The sequence below is a fragment of the Patagioenas fasciata genome, chromosome 5 (assembly GCF_037038585.1).
Source record: "Patagioenas fasciata isolate bPatFas1 chromosome 5, bPatFas1.hap1, whole genome shotgun sequence".
In the NCBI taxonomy this organism is placed as follows: Eukaryota; Metazoa; Chordata; class Aves; order Columbiformes; family Columbidae; genus Patagioenas; species Patagioenas fasciata.
Window position 1 is genome coordinate 23,362,637 of NC_092524.1, and position 23,416 is coordinate 23,386,052.

The window sequence follows — 23,416 nt, forward strand, 5'->3', positions numbered from 1 at the left end:
AGGTAGTCTTCAGTTGTGTAGTCAACCGCCTCTTCCTATGTGATCTTGTAGGCAGGCTTGGCACCATCTCCTCATCTACCTCTTCTTCAAGATCCAGGGCCTCAAACCTATTACGGAGGGGCACCTGGGGAGGCAAATCAGGCAGGGAGGGGGGCTGCCTGTGATGCCAAACTGGAATAAACTTCCAACCCTCATCTTCTTTTAGGTCATTTACCTCTGCCCAACAGCGACAAGGGTGGGGCTGTCTCAGGACCTCCGCCTCTGTCCGAGAGGGCAGGAGGTCCATCTCCTTTTCGGGGGTACCTCCCTGGGGCTTTTGCGACCGGCACGTAAGGGTGTTACTCCACCAGTCGATCTCCCTTTCGCACTCCCTGATGGACCTCAGCGTCTCAACCTCCTCCTTAAGCTTCACAACCATGTCGAGCAGATCTTGCACCTGCTCACACCTCACACAAGTAGAGTGCTGGCCTCCCTCCTCTGGCAGCAGCAGGCTCTGGCACTCCTTGCAGCCGGAGACCTGAACAGCCACCGTTCGGGACAGAACCTCAGTCTGCGTTGCCACAGTCTTTTTGAGACATGCTCTCCTTCTGGAGGCGACCATGGTCATCAGCAGTCTGGGACGCTGGCAATAAGTCGGTGGGAATGACAAACAACAAGTGCTCTCTGCACCCCGCTGCGCTAGCTGCCACACCCGCTGCGCTAGCCAGTTGCTTCTCTCTGCACCTGATGGGCAGCTAGTCGCTGCCCTCGCAAAGGTTTTTTCAAGGCAAGGTGAGGAGGTGTGGTCGCCGTCACCGTGGGAACGCCCCCCGCGACGTCAGCCGCTCTCTCGCAATGGCTACCGGGGCGTCGGGGGGATCAGGACCGCCGGGAGTCACGCTGTCCCTGTACGTTTCCCTCTGGGCTTTCTAATCTCGGCTAAACCTCGTAGTCGACTGAACCTCGCCGGCTCTGGCTCTCGCTGCGCTGGCTCCGATCAGCTGACTCAATCACTGAAGCTGAGGAAGATGATGGGAAAGTGTTAGAGGTACATGATCACTTGAATTAGCTTGAGTGAAACAGTTAGAGCAGGAGCTGTTGCACCAAACAGCATCATTTCAGGGCCTTCACAGGGAGACTCTTGGAGGAAAAACAATTGATGTATTCCTAGAGGAGACATCTGTTAGTCCTCAGGATTCTCCACATCACCCTTACATGTTAATGCCACCATGCCAATGGAGACATATAACCATCACAGCTCCTCCACCAATTACTCGATGTAACACGTGTATAATATACAGCCCTTATTCCTTCCCTCAGGTTCATTCCTATCCTTTCTCTCTTTCTGTCTCACTCTGTCTGTGTCACTCTCAGCTTTTCACCATACTATGAAATGTACTCCAGTGCCCAGCATCAACAGAATAAGATGAAGTACTCCAGTCATTTGTGCCCAGTCTAAGAAAACCACCAGAGGACCTGAACAGATGGCAAAGTCATGTACTGAGGAAGCAATACCTCTTCCTGGCTATCCTGCAGCTGCCCCATGGCAGCTGTCCAGGGATAATTGTCCTAATTCCTCATGTTGGATGCTGAACATTTTTAGCCCAGAGAATCCTCTCACCTTTGGTAACCTCTCTCTTCCCCCAGCTATAAAATACAGATAATGGTATTTTCCTCTGTGGAAGAAAGTTGTTTAGTGATTTTTGTAGAGCCTTCTGTGATCTGTAAATGCAAGTGCTCGCAAAATGCACAGTTAAGTCATTACACACCAAACAGAGTTAATTTTTCACTTTCTACTTTCGTGACTACATCTTTCTGAATAGAGTCTTGTACATGGCTACATTCCCTGATAAGCTGTCACTTGCTTTGCTGGGGAATGAGACTGTATCCATGCACCAGAAATTGCAATTGAGTCTAACAGCATCACCGAACCAGGGGACTCTGGTAGGCTGCACACCACAGATAATAAGGATAAGTAAAAAGACAAATGACCCAAAAGACCTCCACGGCAACTCTCTTGCTGTTTTTTACCTCTTTAGTCCAACAGAAAGCCCTGCTCCTTCCATCTGTTTTCAAAGGGGAACCCTAAACTTTTAACAGGTAACACAATATGAATGTTTCCTACTGAAAAGCTGGGGTTTAACACTTGTCTCAGGACCCTTCCTTCCTTTGGGAAAAGAGGGTGATAATGATTTGATTTGGTGATATACCAAGCATCTGCAGTTTCCATTGATCTTAATGTCTGGAAATCAGTCCTGCTGCATCTAGTCTATAGGGAAATGTGAAAACTGCAGGTCGATTACTCCTCTTTCTTCTTAAGAAAATGTTGTTCAAATGAAATAACCTTTGTTCATTTACTCTCAGTTACCCTTAATTAAGTAAGACCCAAGGAAACAGAAATCCTGCTCAGAAGAGTTCCTCAAAAGTGTTTCATTGTCCTCTGTGGCTTGCTTAGTTCCCCTCTGTAAAAGGCAAGGATTAATGACTGTGCCCAGCAACCCCATTAGGATTCAGCTAGTACAGCAAGATCTGCTGTGGTGCACTATAATGCTTCTTCCCACAGCAAGAAAACAGGACCTTGTGCCGCCAGTGGCTCCTGCCTCAAAAACAACCTGAAATCTTCAGATGGTTTGACGGGGGCTTGGACCACCTCAAAAGAAGTTTCCTTTTTGTTCCATAGGGCTTTTGCGTTTCCAATGCTTTTAAGAAAGGAAAGCCAAAGAACTGATGCAAAGAGATACTTTTGTGCACAGCATACTAAACACACTCTTCTCTTTGCAGTGGTACAGCCTGAACTCTCTGAACACTAATGCCAAGGAAGTAGGTTTTGCCAGCAAAGCAGGTGGTCCAGAGACTAAAAAGGAGCCATTCAATGACTGCCTCCAAAAGAACATTCTCAGATTTGCTACTGCCCTTCTCCACATGAAGTACCTTTGCAATAACATCAGATCTGTGCTCCTGTATCTCTAGCCCTTCTAGCAGAAGTTTGGCTGACTCTCATACGAACAGTTCAATCATCTGTTGATCAAAAGGAGTATTTTCTCCTCCCATTCTGAATCTGTGGGGGACCTAGCAAGCTCTCAAAAACTAATTTATATCCTAAATACGAAAGCTGGAAAATTCTGCTTCATTTACAAAAAGATAGTCTACTTTGGCAGTGTCAACATCCTTGCTCTGTTCCTGTTCCTGGAAAAAAAGGCAGCTTTCAGGGCCACAGTAAGATTTCCTCTAAGGCTTGTTACTAACAGAAAACAAAACAATTTAGGACATCTCTGAGTTGCAGCCCACACAGACCCATGGGTCAAAGGAGGGAGAGGTCCTGAGGAGACCTCCAGCAGGAACTCATTATCTCCTGTTAGAGTGCTACAGCATAGATGTGCAGAAACTTTACTGGTATTCAGAAACAGGCTAATATGGGAAGGTAGCTGTGACTTGTCACACCTTGTTGCTACCTGTTACTTCCTGGTCACCAGTATTATGTGAAACACTAGTGTGTGCAAAATCTCTAAAACTAGAAATACTGTTATTTGTCATGGGGACCACATTTGGATAGCAAAGCCAAGAACAGCTGTTAGATAACACCGCTTTCTCTCCTGTGTTGATGGAGTATGTGTTCTCAACAACATGACAATCAGAGGTTGACGAGGGCTGTTGGAGTGCATGATAGAGAGGAAAAGGTCATCCAGGGTCATTTTTCTTCTGGTTTTAGATTCTGATGTGCCTTTTAGGGTATAATAGTTCAATCCAATAAAAAGTCCCATTAGAAAATGTTCCAGTACCAAATTAACTCTATTCACTGTGGTTTTTTTTCTAATAACATTACTTTGGACTACCCTATACCATCTGTCTTTTTAATAATTGATCCCTTGGCTGTTTTTCAGCCATGTCCATGCATCCAGCAATGCCACCAGACAGTATGAACAGGACAGCCTCACAGGCCAGACCATACTATTTCTTCCTTGCCATGGCCCTCCAGGCACATTGCCACTTTTTCTAGAAGTTCCAAGAAATCGCTCCTAGGAGCTCATGCTGCCATTTTGTTTGCAGGCAGCTCCTTGACTGCTGTCCTATGGCTGAGGCAGCACCACTAGCCCATGGAACTGGACAGTGCACCTCAGAGCTGCTGGGCTGACCTGCGGGCAGGCCGCACTGCTCTCCACACCCACCAGTGCGGTATTAAATAGGCATTAATCTTGCCTATAGGCTAAACTGCAGCTGTGCTCTTCTGCAGAACCGGCACTGATCCCCTTCTGCCTGCACTCGCGGCCGTTCTGCCATCTGGTTGACAAGGATGGGACCTAGCGCCTGAGACTTGGGTCGGCCTCCTCCGGGGCCTCCGGGCGCCACCTAGCGTCAAGTGGCGGTGGTGCCGCGCGGTGCCCGCGGGCAGGCCAGGGCGCTTTAGGGAAATGGCGCGATGGGAGGAGAGCAGGAGGGGAGTTCCAGTATGATCAGGTCGGGCCGGACCGCGCTCGGGGCCGTTCCTTAGGACGTTCCGGTAGTGACGGGATGAAGCTGGAGGTCTGCTCGCTCGCCGCCGGGACGTGTGCCCGTTTACGGCGGAGACCGTCTGAGCCCTGGCGCGCTCGGCCCCAGGAGCAGGAACCCGGGGCCGGGACCGGTGGTCCATGGCAACGCCTCCCGCGGCCCGCGAGAGGGAGACAAAGCCCAGCGTACCTCTGGCGGTTGTGGCGGTGGGTCCGCCCCGAACTCTGCCGGGTGCCCGGTGGCTGCGTGCCAACACCTCCAGCACCCTCCGCACCGCTCCCGTGGTCTGGGCAACCACCCTAACGCGTTCAGGCGTGGGAGCGGGGTGTGAATCTGCACACAAGTTGCCCTCGGCGTAGGGAGAAGGCAGACACGGGCCTTGCTGGGCGGGAGGAAGTAAAATCTGAGGAAGAAGCTTCATCTGGGGGCGCCTTGCGAGGGCAGCTCTGCCAGGAGGAGCCCTCTTTTCTGGGCACTGCAGCAACGCTGGTTCCCACAGCAGCCGACCTGTTGCGGAGTGAAGCTTTGTGTGCAGTTTGTGTGCATGACCAGCTTGGTCAGAGCAGGTCCCGTGGGTCATCCATGTGCTTGCTAGCAGAGGGCACCAGCATTTGCAATATAGGGTGAAGTATATAAAATACGTCCCCCAATTACTATGGTTGTGCTCCTGTGTGTTACTGGGATTTATTGGCACTCTACCACTGGCGAGGCACTCTGAGCAGGCTGCAACATTCCAGATGTGCCAAAGAGAGATATTTCCTCCTTAGCTTTCGAGAATGTATTGTGTTAGCACATCCACTGCTTGAGCAGTTGGTGCACACTGTTGTTCAAAGGCTACTCACCAGCCGTCCTCCAGACCCAAAGCCACATACATAGCTGTGAGCCTGCAGGCCATCACGGTTATAGGCTGCTTTCCGAACATGCAGTCTCTGCATGCCTGAGCAAGAAAAAAATTGAGATAGCCATGAAAACCAAAGCAAGGGAGCTCAGAAGTGTGCTGGAATCATAACTGTTCCCTGTGTTCCTCTTTAGAAATGGAAGAGAAAACAGAACTATTTGCCCATTCTATCCTGCCTCTGATACACTGCAGAACCTCACTAAAGAGTCCACATCCTCAGTGTCACACTGCTTCTCTCAAAAGAGCTGGTAGGAAAAACACTATAAGACAAAGCTCTGCAAAATTTCATTATTGCAAAAATGTCCAAATAGACTGCAGTGTGAGGGTGCATTTGCTTTAAAACAAAAGTTGGTAAAGCAGGCTGAAATATACTGTAGGCAGCTGATCTACTTAGGCAGAGTGAAGAAGGATTAGATAATCTAATGATTCTTTCTTGGCTCTTCTGTTATAAAAAGTGCCAGGGGAGCTCTAGCATCAACTCAGAGCAAATGAGACTTTAAAGTGCTATTGGAAATCACACTGTAAACTGCAAGGGACACGGTTTATCAGTTTCCGAAGCACCAAGGTTGAGTTAGCCCTGTTACTGAAACATGTTGATTGCCCATATTATGCTATTTGAAGCAATTATTTTATTTTGTTTACTTTTACCTCCTGAGTGGTCATAGGCTGTGCTGGGAAAGCAGGTTCAATTGTTGCTTTAAAATTAGTGACTAAGAGGATACAAGACTAAGGTGTGTAGAAGAACAGGGTAGGAAAAGTAGATTCTACTTTCATCCTTTTCAGCAATGTGAGCAAAGAGACATTCAATAAAAACTGAAAAAGGGTTGGTGAAAGCCTATACCTTCACCAGTGGGAAACTGGTAAAGGAAATACGAGTCTTAAACTGTATCCAATTAGCTTATAGAATTCATTATTGAAAGGTAGCATTGGGACCAACATTTTAGCAAAATCAAAGAAGCAGTACCTTTTGTGCACTGCCAGGAACAAAACTTTCAGATAGCACGACCAGAACATGAAACGCTGCTGTTAGCACTTGCAAGACACTGTTTTCCAGAGCTGTCTTGCAGTGCGTTGAGCTGTGTGAAGGAAGGAGGGGACACTGGGAATTCCTTGAGGCTGGTTCTGCAGCCCAGGGATTGAAGGACAGCAGAGGAGAAGCTCTTTGATATAGCTCTTGCCCTTATAAAAGTTTATGTTTTGCTGAAGGCCTCTGAGGAATTGATTATGCTGAAGTATGCCTGAGAAATGCAGAGAACAGATTTCCAGAGTCACAGTAGTTAAAGTTTCAAAATAAACCAAAACAAACCGGAAGTTTAGTACGGTTATAATCTCCCATGACTTGGGGCCTGGGACAATCCATAGCAGATGAGCACTGGGAGAGAAGTTTTTTCCCACTGTAGATATGCTTACTGCCTAGTTGTTTGCCCTCTTCTGCCTGTGACCTTTGCAAGAGTCACTGTACAGGGATAGCTGGAAAAGCACAGCACAACTCTCGCTCTGTCCCACCACTCCCTGTCCCCAACATGCTTCCCTGCCCGTGTAGGACACTTACTCATGCAGTCACCTCCATACCAGCCAGCTCTGCACTCTGCACAGTAGATGCCCTTGATATAGAAGTTGTCAAGCGTCCCTCCCCAGGAGCCATTGCGGCAGGACTTGCAGTTCTCAAAAATGGTGCAGCCTGAAAGGAGAGCCACTGCATTAGAGGAAAGCCAAAGTGGATTGTCCTCTGGGGAGAGAAGCAGTCTCTCTCTCTTTTCCACAAAAGATGCCAATAACATTAGTGACTGCTGTGGTGCTGACAGCTTCTCTGCTTAGAACTGCACCCAACCTCCACCCCAAACCCTAGGCAGCTCAGACGCTGAGATTTTGAGCCAAAATACCAGCTTGACTTGTCCAAACCTCTACATCTCATTGTTCTGACTGTAAATGCCTCTCTCAGAAGTCTGTGGATGCTGGTGCCACTTAGGCCCAGCCCAAATGATTCTGATGTTTTCTAACCTGTTCCTGTCTCCTCTTGCTCTCACTTTTCACTTTCCCCTTTCCTCCTTGCTACCAGACTTCCAGGTCACCTCTCCCTTCTTGCTTTGGGGATGCAAATCATCATTGAGCACGTACAAAACACTCCTGGTGTGAAGCCAGCTGCTATGTCACCTTTTGGCATTTCCCAAGCCTTCCCGAGATGCCCTGAAGACAACACTGCTGGGAGAAAGTGGGTTTTTTTCTGGCAGCAGTGCTACTTGCTGCGGGGGCACCTTGCCAAGTGTCTTTCTGCTGTCAGCAGAGTGGTAGAAAGAGTTCCTGAGGAGATACAAGGCAATCCCATGCCCCAGTGAGACGTGCCTGCCCTTGCTGATCCCCTGCCCAGCAGCTACCATTATGTGCTGATGCCTTGGCCAAAGATCCGATGTGAGGGCAGTGTAGCCCCAAGCATACCTGGGTGGATTAAGCAGGAGTCACACTCATTCTCCTCATTCCTGCAGCAGGGAATGCTATAGCCCACTCTTTCTTTCTGTCCTGGGCAGATGCACTGGATTTGGTCATATTCGCAGCACTCTCGGCACATGATATTCCACTCGGCACCCGGGCAGTTTTCATTGATCACTGTGTACTCTGCAAGAGGAGAACAGAGAGGGGGACACACAGAAAAGATCCACTGTCTGCCAAGGATTGACAGGATCTATTATTCAGCCATTTGTCAGATCATGTATGACTTGAGGATGGCTGAGGTCTTCGGCACAAGAAATATCAAACTACATGGTAACATTGGGGAGGTCCCATATGATTGGAAATTGGCGAATGTTACCCCAATCCACAAAAAGGGCTGCAAAGCTGACCCTGGCAACTACAGGCCTATCAACCTGACCTCGGTGCCTGGCAGGGTTATGGAGCAGATCATCCTGAATGCAGTCACACAGCACCTTCAGGATGGACAAGGGATCAGACCCAGCCAGCATGGGTTTAGGAGGGGCAGGTCCTGTCTGACCAACCTGATCTCCTTTTATGATCAGGTGACCCACCTGGTGGATGAGGGGAAAGTTGTAGATGTGGTCTATCTAGACTTCAGCAAAGCCTTTGACACTGTCTCCCATAATATACTCCTGCAAAAGCTGGTAGCCCATGACTTGGATAAGTGCACTCTCTGCCGGGTTAGGGACTGGCTGGAGGGCCGGGCCCAGAGAGTGCTGGTGAATGGGGCTGCATCTAGCTGGCGGCCAATCACTAGTGGTGTCCCCCAGGGGTCAGTGTTGGATCCAGTCCTGTTTAACATCTTTATTGATTATTTAGATTAGGGGATTGAGACCATCATCAGCGAATTTGCTGATGACACCAAATTGGGAGGGAGTGTCGACCTGCTGGAAGGCAGGAGGGTTCTGCAAAGGGATCTGGATAGGCTGGAAAAATGGGCTGATTCCAATGGGATGAAGTTCAACAAGGCCAAGTGCCGGATCCTGCACTTTGGCCACAACAATCCCTTGCAGCACTAAAGGCTGGGCACAGAGTGGCTGGAGAGCATTCAGGCAGAAAGGGACCTGGGGGTACTGATTGACAGGAAGCTCAACATGAGCCAACAGTGTGCCCAGGTGGCCAAGAAGGCCAATGGTATCCTGTCCTGTATCAAAAATAGCGTGGTTAGCAGGACAAGGGAAGTGATCCTTCCCCTGTACTCTGCATTGGTGAGGCCACACCTGGAGTATTGTGTTCAGTTCTGGGCCCCTCAGTTCAGGAAAGATATTGAAGTGCTGGAGCGGGTCCAGAGTAGAGCAACAAGACTGGTTAAGGGACTTGAACACAAGACCTATGGGGAGAGGCTGAGGGAGCTGGGGTTGTTTAGTCTAGAGAAGAGGAGGCTTAGAGGTGACCTCATCACTCTCTATAACTACCTGAAGGGAAGTTATAGCCAGGTGGGGATTGGTCTCTTCTCCCAGGCAGTTAGCAATAAGACAGGGGGGCATGGACTTAAACTCTGCCAGGGGAAATTTAGGCTGGGTATTAGAAAGAAATTCTTTACAGAGAGAGTGGTCAGGCATTGGAATGGCTGCCCAGAGAGGTGGTGGACTCACCATCCCTGGAGGTTTTTAAACTGAGATTGGACATGGCACTTAGTGTCATGATCTAGTAAATGGACTGGAGTTGGACCAAGGGTTGGACTTGATGATCTCTGAGGTCTTTTCCAACCTAGTCGATTCTGTGATTCTGTGAACATGCAGACAAAATGTCAGCTCAGTTTGGGTGTCTAAAGAACACATGGGAAGTTTTGCAGTGCCAGCCAGAGGAGGCAAACAGACCAGAGGGAAGGTATTTGTTCACTTCAGTCTTTTCTCTGCAAGGCCTTCTCACTTCTGTGGTGAGAAAAATAGTTTTAAAAAACCACAGAGTACGATGTCACATGAGCAACTCTTCTTGAGATAGCAGGACTGATTTATGGCCTCATATATAGTATAGATTATTTAAACTATAATAGCATGATTTGGTCATATTTCTGTTTGTGAATTTGCTACTCTTGAAGACTAGATTGTCCACTAGAAATGTCAAATTTTGAGGCTGGGTGTTAGCCGGTTTCACTCTGTATTTTCACTGAGAAGCACAAGATGTTACACTCCACTGCCAAAAGAAACAGGACTTTTCACTATTTTTAAAGATTCATTTTGTCTGGCATTTCTAGTATGGTAATATTATTAATATATTTTTGTTATTTAACATAGCCTCATTTGATTGTATTTAACCTATGCTGGAAATAGCCTTTTAGGAAAAGACCTCAGACTGTGACTCCAGACTGCCATAGAAAGTGCAGATCCCATCTTTCTCCACCAGCATGACTGACACTCAGTTGTGGTAGGACAAAGGGCAGTGGGTTCAAACTGGAACACAAGAGGTTCCACTTAAATTTGAGAAGAAACTTCTTCTCAGTGAGGGTGACAGAACACTAGAACAGGCTGCCCAGGGAGGTTGTGGAGTCTCCTTCTCTGGAGACATTCAAAACTCGCCTGGACACATTCCTGTGTAACCTCATCTAGGTGTTCCTGCTCTGGCAGGGGGATTGTATCAGGTGATCTTTTCAGGTCCCTTCCAATCCCTAACATTCTGTGATTCTGTGTGATACATCTTACCACACATGACTGAAAATAACTGTTTCTGTGGTGTATGGTTGTCAGGGGTTTTACTCCTTGCAGAAGGAGGACTCCCCAAAGTCTGAGTAGTAAATAACTACTCAACACTCAGGAGCTTTTGCAAAGTTTCCTTCAAATTTTCATGGTTCTCAACTCAAGCTAGGAATCTAATTTCTCTTAAGATTGCTAGGCTTGTTAATGAAATGAGTTGTAGCTCTAAGTTGCTCATGAGAAATTGCTGTCTGTAAAATGATTGAAATGTTCATAGGTGAAGCTGCATGTCTCCATCCTTGGAGGAAATCAAAACCTGGCTCTTGCCAGTTTGCAGGCAACATAACATAGCTTCCAGGTTAGTACTTATCTGAAAGAAAGGCTGGAGCAGATGACCTCCAGAGGTCCCTTTCAAACTAAATTACTCTATGCTTCCATAAAATACTATGCATGTGTTTATATGTGTGTAGAGTCTGTGTACATGTGCACATTTATCTTTATATGTAGAGTTGTGTACACAACAGGGTCAAAAAGCAGATGCCATACTTATTCTTGGTGAATCAAATGGGTATATTTGTAGCCTAAGTTGCATTTAAGGTAACATTTAGTGTTAAGAAGGGAGCAACAGATCTTGGCCATAAAGAACTGTAAAAATAAGTTTGCTGCCACCTGGAAATGCTGTTTGCTCACTTCTTGCCCTTGTCTCAACTAAGACAATGAAAATAGACTGTCTTATTTTACTGACAATTTAATTCCTTTTCAGGTTTTCAGGTACTGCAGTTTGGGCAACGTATGTAGCCTTGACAAGGAAATTTATGGATTTGAGATTTTTTTGAAGCCATCATCTAGAGTTTTCTTCACAGAAATAATGAAATGTATTATTCTGAACTTTTGTAGAAGCTATTATTTAAATAAATTTGTGTGAAGACTTTATGCACCTCCTTAATAACAGCAGGATCCCTTTTGTTTTGCCTAAGTATCTCTAGGTTACTAAACAAAAGGCAAAGGAAACTTTTCCCTCAGAAATTTAAGAGGGAGATGCACAGAGTCACTAGCATGTGTAATGAATATTTGTTTGTGTTGCTGAGCTCAGCCTGGACTCCAGGGAGGAAGAGGCATAGCCCCCCTCCCCCATGTGTGTTTGGGGAACGGCAACAGCTGACAGCTCCCCACACCCACACTTGGCCATTATTAGCCAAAACCAGAAAAGAATGAGGCAGAGAAGAGCAGGAGGAGATTTATTGAATGAGTAAAATACTGGAAGACAGGCCTTGGCCAGCTGTGGTAGAGATAATTGTGGCATACTCTGTGGTCCTGGCTTTTATAATCTTTCAAAGCAGGCAGTCTGACTTGCAGGCAGTGGCTGTGTCTCCCAGCACCAAACACAGTCCAGAAAGTGGTGTGACCTCATTTGGGGAGAAGCAGGAAGAAGCTTCTTAACAACCCATGCAAAATATTTAACTGAAAGGAACAAACAAGTCTCTGGACAGGCAAATAAACAGTGGATTATTTTATGGGGTTTTAATGATGGAAGAAAAGCCCATTAAATCCAGGCATAAACAGCACACATGGAAGCAGTTCCAGATCATAGAAACCGAGCAAGAAATGGCTGCGTTGGAAGGCACCTGAACCTCTGGGGAAGACACAGGAGGGAAGACCTGCTTGGTTTGGGATCCTGACAGAGCACAACGCAACATTTCACCTGATGCTTTTAATCCAGCCTGAGGGACACGTGAGATAGGAGGTGAGCACTGCGGCATAAGCAGGGTGGCTTGTAATTCTCATGCATTTCCATGTTTGGATGGCAAAACTTCATGCTTTTCACTGACATCCGCACCTAGCAAGACCGCCTAGTCCCTATGGTATATTTCAGATCCTAAAGGCTGTTCAGTAATTAATTTTGTAGGATGGTAGTAGGAGGGGATATTGCCAGTCAATGTCCTCCCTGTTAGCAGCATCACTCTGAGGGCTGAGTTACAGCAGTGGCAATTCATCACAGTGACCCTACCAACTCCCCTGCTCCCCAGTGCTGAGCCAGGGCTTTGGAGGAGCCAAGTCCTCGCTAACAGGTGGGCCCTGAGCTTCCTCTGTGAAAACTTGCATGCGGGTGGTTGAGCCACAGCAAGGAGCAGATGCAACAGGACCATGGGGAGAGGTGGGCTGGCTAATCCTGCTCTGGTCAGCTGAGCCAGCACTGGGAGCTGAGCTGCTGAAGACCGTATGGAGAGCATCTACAGAGGAACTGGCACTGAATGAAACGCACAGCCAATTTTCTGAGTAATTTAATGCTTACTGACTTCCCCTGTAAGTAACAGGACCTCAGTTTCTGCACAGATCCTCAAGACTGCAAAGGCAAAACTGTCAGCCTTTGCTCTTGGTTTTGACTCAGCTCAGTGACTGCCTTTTTAAGTGATGCTTGCTGCCTGCCTCTGTATGTTGAAACCACAGAAGCCAGTAAAGGGAAGGAGTGGAAGTAGGTTACTCCTGGTGCTGCAATAGCCTGAAGGGTAAATAGTTTTAATCTGATGGACTATCAAGCTTCCACTGTTTGGTTCAATACAAGGTCTGCTGGAAAGGATAGTGATGGATCTTGTGGGATATACAATGAGCCCAATCCAATCTCTCATTCAAGGGAAAAGGAGAGACCTGTCAGGGATGGAAAAAAGTCTGATCATTAAAGAAAGGTATGCCTCAGAGCTCAAGGACAAAGGAAGAACTGCCAAAATCCAAGCTGAATTTGACCTTGCAAGGGATATGAAAATAATAGCAAAAGGTTCTGCAGTCATATAAAGAAAAAAGAAGATCTGAGTACTAAGGGCCAGTACTCTTCAATGTCTTCATAAATTGCTTAGACTCAGGACTTGAGGGATAGCTTAGTGAGTTTGCTGATGGCACAAAACTGGGGGGGAGCTGTCAACACTCTTGAGGGCAGAGTGGCCCTGCAGGAGGTTTGGTCAAATTGGAGAACTGGGCAATCACCAAACACATGAAGTTCAACAAAGGCAAGTGCCAGATTTTGCACCTGGGACATGGCAACCCTGGCTGTACATACAGACTGGGGGATGAGATGCTGGAAAGCAGCTCTGTGGAGAAAGACCTGGGGGTTCTGGTCAACGGCAAGTTGAACATGAGCCAACAGTGTGCCCTGGCAGCCAAGAGGGCTAACTGTGTCCTGGGGTGCATCAAGCACAGCATTGCCAGCTGGGTGAGGGAGGTGATTGTCCCATTCTACTCTGCACTGGTGTGGCCTCACCTGGAGCACTGTGTGGAGTTCTGAGCGCCACAGGATAAAAAAGATATCAAGCTACTGGAGAGTGTCCAGAAGAGGGCTACAAAGTTGGTGAAGGGTTTGCAGGGGAGGCCCTATGAGGAGCGGCTAAAGTCACTTGGTTCATTCAGCCTGGAAAAGAGGAGACCTTCATCATGGTCTAACAGCTTCCTCACAAGGGGAGGAAGAAGGGTAGATGCTGAACTCTCCTCTTTAGTGACCAATGACAGAACATGAGGGAATGGCAGGAAGATGTGCCAGGGGAGGTTTAGGCTAGACATTAGGAAAAGTTTCTTCACCCAGAGGGTGGTGGAGCACTGGGACAGGATCCCCAGGGAGGTAGTCACAGGCCCAAGCCTGGCAGCATTCAAGAAGAGACTGGACAACACCCTCAGACACATGGTGCAAACTATGGAGCTGTCATATGCAGACAGGAGTTGGACTTGACGATCCTTGTAGGTCCCTTCCAACTTGGGACGTTCTATGAGCTGAAGGTAGGATGCTTGTTCCTATTGGAAACTTCCCTTTTCCTTTGTTACTACATTTCAACAGCCCTTGTTCCCTGGTGGTAAGCTCTAAAGTGCAAAATAGAGCCACACTCCACACATCCTGAGTCGAAAACTCTGCTTCTTTCACCATTTTCTTGTACCAAACTTTTATATTCCATCTTTTCCCTTCAGGGACAAGCTAGTTGGACCACAGGCCCAGAGAGCTGCATTCAAGTGTTCATGCCTCTACCACATTTCAGATCAAGTTCTAGTTTAAACCTCGTTCTCCTCTGCATACACCTTCCTCTTGCCCTCTAAACATCACACAGATTCCTTTTACTATATCTTTTTGTCATAGTTGGATTTAAATTACAGGCAATCTATGCCACAAGTCAGGGTGGTTTTAGCATCTAAAGCAACCTGAAGAAGTCTGCCCTAAACCTCCCCCTACTTCAATTTAATCTCTGTAATAATGAGTTGGCATTTGTGTTCTTATTGTCAGCACTGTGGCCTTGTGTCTTCATCCGAGAAGGGCTGTGACAGGATAGAATAGCCAGGGTAAGACTAAAAGTGAGAGGTTGACACATTACCTTTCAGGCCTTGATTTCTTTCTGGGGTAGAGGAGCTTATTCTGGCTGGAAAAATTATACTAGTGTGATCAGGAAGAGATTTTGTTTCTTCTATGCTGCAATACAAGGAACGGGAACGGTAATGAATATACTGACCTTAGAAGAAACAGATAGGTGTACTCTATTAATAAATGGCTCCATGACTGGTGTCACCACCACAATTGTGGCTTTTTTGATAATGAGTTGGCCTACATGGCACCAGGTTTGTTTTCACATAGGGACAAGAAGATCTTTACACACAAGCTAGCAGGGCTCATTAACAGGCCTTTAAACTAGATATGATGGGGGAGAGGGATGTAAATGGGCTCACCTGTGACATGCTGTGGGATGAGACAACAAGGGGCAAGGTTAGGAAGGCTTTAAAAGGATGAGGTTGGGGGTGGAGTCCAAAGTGGTGATGCTCACACAATCATGTCCAACTAGGGAATATGCCAGATCAACCAGAGCAGCAACAAATATTCATTATCTGCCTCCTAAGATGACAACCAGAAGGCAAACCACCTCAAGGGTACACATGGCTGCAGTGGATCTTTCTGCACCCTTCAGAGGAAACCCGCATGCTTGAGTACTTCCCTGGAGTGTCTATACACCAGTGTGCATAGCATGTGGAATAAACAGGAAGAATTAGAGATCTATGTGCATTCACAGGGCCATGATCTCATTGCTATTACAGAGACATGGTGGGACAGTTCACATGACTGGAATGTTGTCATGGAAGGCCATGTACTTTTTAGGAAAGACAGGCCAGCAAAGCAAGGTGGAAGAGTTGCATTTTATGTGAGAGAGCAACTCGAGTGTCTTGAACTCTGCCTGGGGGATATGACAAATAAGTTGAGTCTTTATGGGTAAAAATTAATGGACAAGCTAATACAGGGGACACTGTTGTGGGTGTTTACTACAGCCCACCTGATCAGGAAGAGGAAGTTGATAAGGCTTTCTACAAACAGCTGGAAGTAGCCTCATGATCACATGCCCTGGTTCTCATGGGAGACTTCCATCACCTTGACATCTACTGGGTGGGCAACACAGCTAAGCATGCACAGTCTAGGAGGCTCCTACAGATCACTGATGACAACTTTTTGACAGAGATGGTGGAGAATCCAATGAAGAGAGGCATGCTGCTGGACCTTGTCCTAACAAACCAAGAAGAACTGGTGGGAGATGTCATGGTTGGGGGCAGCCTCAGCTGCAGCGACCATGAGATGGTGGAGTTCAGGATCCTGCATGGAGGAAGCAGGACAATAAGTAGAACTAAAACCATGGACTTCAGGAGGGTGAAATTTGGCTTCTTCAAGGTCCTGCTTGGAAGAATCCCATGGGATAGGGCTCTAGAAGATAGGGAGGTCCAAGAGAACTAATACTCAAACATCACTTCCTCCCAGGCAAATTAGTTTAAAATGTAACACTGAATATATCAGACTACTAAACCCTAATCTGAAACATAAATCATTCAATACTTCCACTGAAACAGTAAATAATAAATTCTTCAGGGAAGAGATAATCTCGTGGTTCACTGTTTATAAAACTCTCAACACATGGAACTTCTGATGACTGGCACTCCAATTTAAACAATAACAATCTATTTTAAAATGAGGAAGATGTCAACAACCAATGGATCCCTATGAGGAAGAAATCAAGAAAAGGGAGTAAGAGGCCAGCATGGATGAGTAAGGAGCTCCAGTCAAAACTCATGTGGAAGAAGGATGTTTATGTAATGTGGAAAAAGGGACAGACCACTTGGGAGGAACATAAGGAGACTATTAGAGTATGCAGGGATGCGGTGAGGAAGGCCAAGCTGCTCTTGGGAACAAATCTGGCCAGAGATGTCAAGGACAAGAAGGGCTTCTTCAAGTACAGCAACAGCAAAAGGAAGTTTAGGGAAAATGTAGGTCCGCTGCTGAATGAGAAGGGTACCCTGGTGGCAGATCGCACAGAGAAGGTAGAGTTACTGAATGCCTTTTTTGCTTCCGTCTTTGCTACTAAAACCAGCTCTCAGGAATCCCAGACCTTAGAGAAAGAAGAGAAAGTATGGCAAAAGGAAGACCTTCCCTTGGTTGAGCAGGATCAGGTTAGAGATCGTTTACACAAACTGGAGAAGCAGCTGCAGTATTGAAATTAATGACCACCTAACATGCGAATGTGCTTGTGTTATAAACATGGAAGAGTAGTGCTGGACCTGTCTCAGGTGCTTGCTTGCTGTAATGGTGTGAGACCTGGAACATGTTGGGAGTTTATTTGTAGTTAATTTTGTCCACACAGACAACAGAAAAACCCCAAGCTTCCTTCTCAAATTTTACTCCTTACAGCTCTTCACAGTGTGTAGTCAAGCCCTAACCAAGAACTGTAGATGCCCTCAGGCTGCCAGCCCTCTGTTACTGCTGATAGCTTGTCTCCCTGCCCTATGGCCTCCTTCCCTTATTGCCTCTGCACCATGTCCCTGATCCCACAGGAAGGAGAGGGGTATCCATGTCCCCAGGGGAGCTCATGCTTCCAGCAGCACCCACATGGTCCTATGGTGGTGAGGGCCCCCTCTGGGCCAATGGAGAGCCAAATCCTGAGCACCAGCAGCCTTGTAGGGACTCCTGGGAGCCCCTTGAGGTGGCGTCAGGGTCAAGAGTGAGTAATGCCAGCTTTTCTCCAAAATAAAGAGCAAGTCTTTTTCCCTTTGTCCATGCTAGGAACCTAAACATGTGAACTGAACTAACCAATTTGGTAAGATTGAATGCATCTGGATGTGTCTGAGTGCATCTGGCCTCCACTTAACTAGACAGAGGCTGGATGGGGAGGGGAAGAGAGGTTGGAAAGGGTTTAGGCAGAAACACACACGCACATATACATTTTTAAGGAAATACGAGTCACTTGCACTTCAGGTTTACTCCAAAAATCAGTTCCCAGACCTCCCTGACTCGTGCCCCCAACTCTTGAGGCAGGCCCTGTGCAACTGGGTATGATAAATATGGATAAAAATTGGATACATCTGTGGGGAGGAGGCAAAATGATATTTTCCAACCTGCTAAGGCCACTGCACTTTTGCACTGCTCCCCTGTCTCTGGGTGTCCTTCCCACTGCTGCCAGAGTGGAGCACCTGGCCCCCTCCTCATGCTGCCAGCTGTGTGTTGGGCAAGTGACTGTGCCAGCTGCTCCACCAGCAGCAGGGCAGGTGAGGCAAGGAGAGGAAAAAGAGGAAACAAGGGGACAGCTTTCCTCCATGTGTCCCTCAGGCCCTTCCTGCTCTGCTCCTGGCATGTGAGAAGCTGGTGTCAGAGGGAACCAGCATCCTCCCGCCCAGTCTTGCAGCTCCACAGCACTTGTGTCCCATTGCTTGCTGTTGTCCTTCCTCCTGCCTCCCCTTATCACTGCTGCTGCAGCACCCAGCAGCCCAGTCCCCCTGACCCCCAAGCAGTCCACTGTACAGATTGGCTTCTCACAATGAGAGAGACATGCTGTTCCTGCAGCAGGAGTGGTTTGTTGCCCGCCTAGCTGCTTGACAGCTGCAACCCATGCCTAGGGCTGCTCTGTCACCAGCAGGGCTATTTCTGTGACACCTCAGCACATGCCACAGAGCCACCTTGCCTGGCCAGTGTGCAAGTGACAGGCCACTGTGAGGACAATTAGGTGCATGTGGGACAGCAGTGTGGAGCAGCTCTTTGTGCTCATGCCCCAGTGGGAAACTTTGGCAAGAGGCCAGTTTCTTGGAATGGCTGCAAGTGCTGGTGGCCAGCCTGGGAGCTAGACACTCCTGGTAACCACATGTCGCCTATATCCTGGGCCCCAAGGGGCCTGCAGAGAAGGGCACTACAGGGGCAGACCCTTTGCCATGGCCCCTGGGAAGCGAGCTCCGAAGCACCATCTTTGACACTAATTATTTGTAGCTGTCACAATCGGAGTGCCTATGTACCTGACATCTCCTCCAGTAAGAGGCACTTACCTTGCCAAGAGTGCTGCAATCTGTGGTGGCTTGAAGGGTGGGTGGTTTGAGGGCACCTCACCTCCCAGTCCTTAGGGCTGCAACTCCTGAGGAAGCAGCCTGTGATGCTGACAGCTAGCTGCTGCAAGCAGCTCTGGTTACCTCCAGGTGTAAACAGCCCACATTTGTGGCCCTTACAACAGCCAATTTGCACTCAACAGTAAATGCTTTTTGCTTAACTTTATCAAAAAGAAACAATACATGCTGGTTCAGCAGAAACTGGAGCGAGGCTTGAGTAAAAAAAAATAATTCTGTTTAACGAGGCTTTACTTTTGAAAGAATAACACTGACAGAAGTGAAGCCCAGATCGGAAACAATGTGTGGCTTTTGTTTTCTTTTTTCCTCCCTTGCCTCCATTCTTGTTGTTGGGGCTGGAGAGGAAAGTCTCTGTCTTGCCAAACTAAACAAATTACGCTTTCCATTTCAGAATTAAATACCTTCTAAAATCACCATCTCCTTAGCACTGAGCATTGAGAAAATAAAGCAGTAGTAAGCAAAGTGGTTGCATACCCTTTTATTGATGGTCATTGGCAAACAAATCCAGCCTGTTGTTTCTCTTTAAGGGTATTAAGTTTGCCTGGAAATCATCCCTGGGCAAACCTCCCCTGCCCCACACTCCATGCCAGCAAGAAAAAAAAATAAAGCAGAGCTGCTTCTTTCTATTATTACCATCCCTGAAGATCTCTCTGCTTCCCATGACAGCACATGAGATCAAACCCCTCTGACCACACTGAAGGAAAGGGACTCATTTGGCTGTGCTGGGAACACACACACTCACGGTACCTCTTGGCAAGCAGGCGATGAGCAGGAGCTGGAGGAGAGCGAGTCCTACATGTGTCCAGGGGGCTCGATCCATACTGCCCAGATCAGCGCAGCAGCGTGACTGCTCAGGAAGAGTAAGCAGACAGTAAACAGCTTTTACTGGGACCTCACCAGCTTCAGGCTGAAAGGGATCTCAGATTTCAGACCTCAGCTCAATCCCATCCTCACCAGAGTGGAACTACCTTCAAGAGATTTCTCAGGCATCCAGAAGCACGACGTCACCCCAAACCTCTCCAACTGCTGCCTTAACCCTTTCTGGACTCTGGCAGCTGATCCCTTTTATGATGGTTTCATTGGTTCAGTGTTCAGCTCTGAGATACTGATTTTCATCTCAGAAAGAAAGATACTGTGAAGGGGGAAGAAACAGAAATATGAATATCTGTTTATATGAGTCATCCCAGTTGCTGTGGGTGAGCTGAAGTTGCAGACATCTCCAGAAGGAGGCACATCATACATGCTCCCTTTGGGCTTGCATCCTGAGGTACTGCCCCTAACCACGGTGGGGCTAGGGATGGGGTGTATGCAGAGAGGGATTCCTGGCCCACACTCCTGAAAGGGCAGCCTGGCCAAGTGACACGTTCCACTTTACAACATGCTTAAAATAGCCACGCATTTTTTATTGTGGGGCAGATGAATGAATGAGGCTTACTAAAAGTTCACTCCACAGTGGATGAAAACCACAAACACAAAAGGAATCACTTAGCACACACACACATAAGCTAGTAAAAAAACTTTTTATGAAGTCAATTTCTGCCAGGAAATGCAATTTTGGCAAAACTTAAATGTTTTGTCAGAACATGTTGATATTGAGGAAATGTTCAATTCAAACAAAGGAGATCATTTAATTTGGATTTTACCTTTTTTTTTTTTATTATTATTATTTTCTATCAGCACATACTACTGATTTTACCTCATCTTCAGCCTATATTTCATAGCAGCATACTTTATTTTTTTAATAATTTTCTTGCACAATACTATCCAAAGGTAATATTTCACAGTTCTAAATCAGACTTTCTCAAGTTGTCTCTGAGTAAATGTAATGATGACACCAGGAAATATAATTGCCACCAGGAAATATAATTGCATTACTCTACAGTGCTTAACTTAGCTTGGCAGCTGGCAAAATCAGTTTAGTTGGTGGATCCACTGCCTCCTTACAGAGCAGCCAAAGAAGTGAATTCAGCCATGATCCCACAGATTTGCACATGTCCTGTTTACACGACTTGTCTGGTGGGATGTAGCTTTAGCCCCAGGAATGACTCCGGGCAGCTCACACAGTGCTCCTGTATGCACTTCTTGCATTCCTTTTAAGAGGCAGGGACCAAACCAGGCTGATCACACCAGCCAAATATTTCAGGCTGTATGTAATCCTCCATGAAAAAAAAGCAAAAAGCTCTTAACCATGTGTGTGTGTTGCTGAGGAATCTCACTATAGCATTTGGCTGCAAAGTTTGTATCTGCTCTATTGCTAAACATACTGAAGTACAGGCTTGAAAATTACATTCCACTGAAACTGAATTGTGAAACAGAGTGCTGCAAAAATTGATAGAGTCATCAGATTCTGATAGTTATTTTAAAATACCCTGTAATCAATTTCAACCTAGAGTAAAACAAGTCCTTTCATAATTAATAATTGACAATTGAGTGAATAATTAATGTGTAATTAATTCCACTGACTTGTATTTTTAATAATCTGCCATCATACCTGAGACATGAAAACACTGTGTGGTCCACTCTACAAGAACAGAAAGAGAACCATTTTGTGGTGTGGAAAAAAACTGAGATGCAGGGAGATGACTGAGATGAGATGAGATGAGATTCATATTGTGAAGAAGTGGCAGGTGAAGAAGGGTCAGTAACTTCACTCTCAGTATTGGAAGCTCTGGACTGTTCTGCTCAATGAAGAGTAATTAGGGATGAATGTATAGTTCTGAATAAAATCAATTTGGACTTGAAATAAAATCGCTGTCTCGACTTTTGAAATTTTAGTGAACTTTTTATGTCACCCCATTTTCACAGACCTCTGAGATATCCTGTCTCTGTTACTAGAACATTACCAGAAAACTTTCTTCTTTTGTGACTTCTGTTCAGATTATTCCATCCCAAATGGCCCTGATGATTTTCCAAAGCTCCAGAGGTTCTGCTGGAAGGAAATCTGTGATTTTCAACATTATTCATTTATGCCACTACAGATTGGTTGCCTTTGCAGGACATCCTTCTTACAAGAACATTTGGAGCTAATTTCTCTCTCTTCTCACATGCAAGATTCTCACTGAAACTGATGGAGTCTTCTGGCAAAGGAAGAGTTTAAACCATCTGAGCTCAAATATGCTTCCAGCAGGGTTGGTGGAGTTATGTCTTGAACTTTAGTGACTGTCCAATAATACCATTCCACTCAAACAAAATCTAATTAAACCATTTGAAAGACATTGTAAAAGAAGATGGACCCATTGAGAGGCTGGAAATGGCTTGTATTTCAGAGGGAAAATAAAATTAAAATGCAATTCAGACCTAGAGCTTTAAAAGTAGCAGCAAGAGCAGTCAATGAAAGATTAGCACCAATGCACAAAGCATTATTGTCAAGTAAGGGGTCCTTTTAGAGGAGAGATGACAAACTGTTTGCCTTTAGAATACAGCTTTTAATAGAAATCTCAGTCCTTACTGTAACATCTGAGGAACATTTTTAAAGTCTCTAGGAGTGTTAAGAGTATCCTTGGCCCTTTGGGCTTCAAGTTATGCCAAACGTGTGCAGTGTAATATCCAGCATTTATGAACCTCTGTAGAACTGTGGCAGCCTACCTACATAGGTGTCACAGTTTAACCCGAGCTAGCAATCACAACAATGTTAGCTGCTTGCTCACTAATCCTCACTCGCCCGAATAGTGGAGAGAATCAAAAGGGAAGGGAGAAACTTGTGGATTGAGATAAACACAGTCTAATAAATTACCAAAATAACACTACCATACCACTACTACTAATATATTTTAAATGGAAAATAAAATGTAAAATAAAAGATCCTCAGTGCAATTCCTCATGAACTCTGTCCACACTGAGCAGCCAGTCTCAGGAAGAGAACACCCTGTCCCTGAACAGCTGATCCCAGAGAGATGCAAACTGGCAGAATGGCAAAAGGCTGAACTAAAGGAACTCCTGAACAAAACTCAGTCAAAATGGAGCAGAACCAGAACTGGTCTCCATCTCTGCAGCTAGAAAATCTGACTCCTTAAATATGAAGCATGATGCTAATGGTGTGGAATATTCTTATTGAACAGTCTAGTTGTCAGTCAAGGTTTGCCCCATCTCTTCCCCCTTCTCAGCTGCCTCATGCGTGCAGGCAGAGAGTTCAGAAAAACCTTGGCTCCCAGACAACAGCTAAGATAATAGTAAGCTCTTACATTTTCTTTGTTCCAACTCAAAAGCACTGGAAAGTTACTTGAAGAAAAACATTATTCTGTCCTGGGTTGTTATCTTCTTGTTTTCAAACTAAATCCAAACAATGACCATGCTAGCTATGAAAAAGAATAGTTTCTAACTGCATGAAGAAAATTAACTCACTCTCAGTCAAACCAGCACAACTGGCACCTACAGGCAAGGGCACTTTGTGTACCTTTTCCTGGTCTGAACTCCACCAACTATTCCCATCTCTGTGTGGGATGTTAATCCTCAGTGAGACAGTCCAGAAAGCTAAATGGGTGAGAATAAGAGAAGCCAAAAGAGGTAGTGCCAGCACACATTGGGGTCCCTGACCTATGGGACTTGTAATGACAATGGTAAT

General features: G+C 46.3%; 1 protein-coding gene across 6 annotated transcripts in view; it reads right to left on the reverse strand.

The window, feature by feature from the left end:
- PAMR1 (peptidase domain containing associated with muscle regeneration 1) overlaps positions 1-19,963 on the reverse strand; it is an 82,333-nt gene extending 62,370 nt beyond the window's left edge. For 4 of the 6 annotated variants that reach the window (XM_065839541.2, XM_065839540.2, XM_071809092.1 and 1 more), the window contains exons 1-4: positions 19,810-19,828; positions 19,603-19,702; positions 7,802-7,978; positions 6,918-7,046 (exon numbers count right to left, since the gene is read on the reverse strand). In XM_065839541.2, coding sequence (XP_065695613.2) covers positions 6,918-7,046; positions 7,802-7,978; positions 19,603-19,675 — 379 coding nt within the window. In that variant the 5' untranslated portion in view covers positions 19,676-19,702; positions 19,810-19,828. Of the gene's footprint in view, positions 1-6,917; positions 7,047-7,801; positions 7,979-19,602; positions 19,703-19,787 lie in introns of those variants that run through there. The other 2 variants (XM_065839538.2, XM_065839539.2) reach the window with 2 other exon arrangements.
- Between the last annotated feature and the right edge of the window lie 3,453 nt (positions 19,964-23,416).